General features: G+C 38.9%; 1 protein-coding gene across 2 annotated transcripts; it reads right to left on the reverse strand.

Annotated features, from left to right (window-relative positions):
• Positions 1–126: 126 nt before the first annotated feature.
• On the reverse strand, positions 127–3,712 carry LOC5514427 (GTP:AMP phosphotransferase AK3, mitochondrial). 2 transcript variants are annotated; one of them, XR_004296652.2, is made up of 7 exons: positions 3,214–3,712; positions 2,278–2,384; positions 1,946–2,011; positions 1,521–1,571; positions 1,185–1,252; positions 957–1,037; positions 127–522 (listed from the first exon to the last, which is right to left on the reverse strand). XR_004296652.2 is itself a non-coding variant. In XM_001634596.3 (6 exons), the coding sequence occupies exons 1-6, from the start codon at positions 3,551–3,553 to the stop codon at positions 426–428; spliced, it is 729 nt and encodes a 242-aa protein (XP_001634646.2). In that variant the 5' UTR covers positions 3,554–3,708; the 3' UTR covers positions 127–425. The 2 variants fall into 2 exon arrangements, 1 of the variants encoding a protein (XP_001634646.2); XM_001634596.3 differs by lacking the exon at positions 957–1,037 and having other exon boundaries at positions 3,214–3,708.
• Positions 3,713–3,761: the final 49 nt, after the last annotated feature.

Below are 3,761 nucleotides of genomic sequence, written 5' to 3' on the forward strand. Positions count from 1 at the left end.
CATTCATTCGGTACAGTGCAGGGAATCACGTGACATACATGTTAGGCGAGCGCGGATCTACGAATTCGGCTGTTAGATGCTCAAAAAATGGCTATTGGATGTGATGTGTAGAATAAAGACTCAATATAAGGTATTCACACTTTATTTTCATTCAGAATTATAAGAAACTACCTAGTCTTAAATCATTATTTTGCATTATTATTCAGAATTCAATTAAGAGTAGATAAGTGTACTATAACGTACTAGGTCATTTTCATAGTATTACAATTATTTTCTATTATTTTATGGAATTTTCAATTTCTTTTGAGGTGTAATTTCCAAGTTCTAATTTCACACTACGTATTTAGATTATCGACTATGCCAATTTACATACAGGTACTATATTACAAAACACACAAATGAAGACGAGGGTTTTGGCAGTTCTTCTACAGCTTATAGTGGTTTTCTTGCAAATACTTCTTCACTCTGGGCCAGATGACGTTCGTCTCTGTTCCAGAGAAAGATGCTAAGACCCCTTTTTTGCTGAAGAAAAAACAACAAAGAAACCAAATAACTATATGCCCAGTTACAAGCCTGTACTCAGGATTTTTCTTGGGGGGGGGGGGGGGGGGGGGCGACATCCGAAAAATATACCTATTTTTTCTGGGGGGTGGAGGGAGTGAGTTTTTTTTTATAAAAAATCTGACCACCTCCGAAAGAACAAAAGTGATTTTGTAAGTGCCTTTGCACTATCTCAATGGGACGTTTATTGTCGGATTTGGCTGTAGAAAAGTCTGACTTATGGATTGATGACATACTAGCTTATGCTTTATAGATTTGTCTACAAATAGCACGTCTATTGAGAACAGAAGGTGGACTTTCAGGGGGGGATGCGTTTGCACCCCCCTGGGTACGGACCTGAGTTAAGCAAATTTGTATTTGCCTCCCATTTTATGGTAAAAAAAAGAAACACATACTTTCTAGTTGCGAGCTGCGTATTTTCAAGGCTGGCAGCAATCAGGCGCATTGTTTTCAGCTTTAAGCCTGCCCCTCAAATTCTGTTAATGTATTATGGTTATTAGGGTGTATTTCGGTATATTTTTATTTGACTTTAAAGAGATCAACCAAATATATGGTTAAGCCCAGTAGACCCCTTAGGCCCCTAAAAGTGCTGAAGTGTTTAAAGTATACTGGTGTATACTTACTTATAATATTCAATAAGTGGTTTTGTTTGTTCTTCATATTTCTTAAGCCTAGCCATCACAGTTTCAGGCTGTAAACAAAGAAGGTATTCAATAAGTATATCATAATGGCTAATCATAGCTGTAGCAGACTGAAATATCGAAATATTGGGGGCACAATACAGACACATTAAGATAGGGGCACAGCCATGCCCCTAATGGTCATTTAATGATAATTTTTTGAAATACTGGGGGGGGGGCATCTATCAGTGCACCCCACCCTGCTACTATACGTTTCTGTCATTCCCAAAGACTTAGAGAAGGAAAGATGCTTTCCTTCATGATGACAATTTAACAAACCTTATCATCCTCACGTTGAGTTAGAGGTTCTCCGGTGATATCATCTTTTCCCTGAGAAATAAAAGCGAAATGATTACTCACAATTAAAATTCCCAGTATAAAAATAAAACAGAAGAGAAAAAGCATTATCAAGAAAGTGTAATAGTGCTATTACTGTATGTTACCATTCCTGAGAAATTGATTTCTTTTAATGAGAAAAAAGTGAGAGGGATGGGTATCATATGTGTGAAGTCGTTTGTTTGTAGGGAAAAAAACTAAACTTTCTCCCATCTACAGAAAATCTCAAGTTTTAAAGGGGACGGACCTCGCCTACACCTCCCCTGGGTGTTGCCCTAGGATCAGCAGCTCTCAGTTTTAATGGTATTTGGTAATTAGTTTTGATGGTATTTAAAAGGATGTCATAACTGTGGTAAGGAAACACTTACCTCAACTTTAGGTGGGTTGAATTCCAGGTTGTAAACACGGCCACTCACAGCATGAACCCATCTTTGCTATACAAGAAAGAGATTGAGTGTTAGACAAAAGAAAAGTTTTTGAAGAGACTGTTTACTTCACTAGCTCTTTGCAGAACATGTTTTTCACCAAAAATTACACAAAAATAAGAAAAAAACAACAACTTTCAATTGTGTGGAAATAAAAGCATGTAAAAATGCAAGAAAGTGACAGAGTACGACTTCTAAATTTCTGTGCATAAATATATATCTATTTTGAGTACTTATTTTGTCACAAGCAGCCACAGGGAAAACACATTACAAACCTTGATCCTGTCTACAATGGTGGCAAAGGGAACATCCATGTTTACGACAACATCTATTTTGTGCTTCTCAGAGAGTGTCTCCGCTTGCCCTACAGTCCTAGGGAAACCTGAGAGTAGCGATAGACAAAATATGTATGATCTATGTGCAGATGATGGATTCTAAATGTTTTTTTCTTTTTTTCCCTCTATTTCCCTGGATTTGCTTTTGCTCTTATAGTATTTCTAGAACAATAGTATTCTTAGGTAAAATATTTATATATTTAGGATATATCATTATTAGGTGTACAATATGATATATGGTACATAAACACCTCTCTTTAAATAAGCATTAGCCCTACGATTGAGTAAAATAGCATAATGCTTGTCCTACATTAATAGTTAAACAGGGGTAGTTTCTGTTTAAAAGAAATGTTTAATAGCAGATTATGTGGAAAAGCAAATTCCCTAGGCCTGGGGTGGGGGGAAGGGCATGCACCCCCTACCCCCCAGCAGAAAGTGTATTGTTCTTTATTAAAGGAACATCAAATGCATATTTTTTTTATATATAATACCTATATGACTGGGCACCCCCCCCCCCCCCCCCCCCCCCCGCCCCATCCCTTGGCAAACCCATAATATTCACCTGCCAGCCTCCTACAGCCATCCAATTAAATCTGTTTAAAGTGAGCAGAGCAAACTCAGACATCCTTTGAATGCTGTCAGTGGCCTAACTTTCCCTCACTTGTGAAGTCAGTCTTTGCCCCCCCCCCCCCCCCCCCCTAATTATGGCTTTAATCTCTGACCCATAGTATCAAAAATAGTGAATTCTTCTAAAATAGAAAACATTTGATAATTCTCTTTCTTGGCAGTCAAATGCATACATTTATTGTAGATATCATCTTGTTTATTTAATATTTATCTAAGGGGGGAGGGGTACTTGATTGAGTAAAGCCTCACCATCCAAAAGCCAGTTCCCCTTTTTGGCGTCCAGCTCATGTAGAATAAGATCCACCATCAACTCGTCAGGGACGAGTTCTCCCTTCAGAATGTATGCCTGCGCTTCTTCGCCGAGATCCGTGTGATTCTGAACATGATGCCGCAACAACTCACCGCTTGATAAGTGTTCTACTCCAAAATCTCGCACGATTCTTTCGGAGACGGTGCCTTTACCTGAACCTGGGGGCCCCATAATGATAGCTCGGACAGGCTCAGAGCATACCCAGCCGACATGGAAAGACCGGACACGCCGGGCAGCGCTGCAAGGAACCGAAATGCGGCAGAGGAGTCGGACGCTCATGTCTGCAGCGATTAGAAAAAAGAAAATGGCCAACGACGTTCGAATTACCAGTCGGGGGCTGGGGCCTACTTTTCTAGGTGACAAAACGAAACATATCGATTTTACGATTTGCTGTAAGATGCTATTCAATATTATACAATGTATATTCTAACCAATAAAAGGTTATTCGGTATTTCAATTTTTTTTAATATAAAAAGTTTTTCCACAG

This window comes from Nematostella vectensis, chromosome 1 (assembly GCF_932526225.1).
Source record: "Nematostella vectensis chromosome 1, jaNemVect1.1, whole genome shotgun sequence".
In the NCBI taxonomy this organism is placed as follows: domain Eukaryota; kingdom Metazoa; phylum Cnidaria; class Anthozoa; order Actiniaria; family Edwardsiidae; genus Nematostella; species Nematostella vectensis.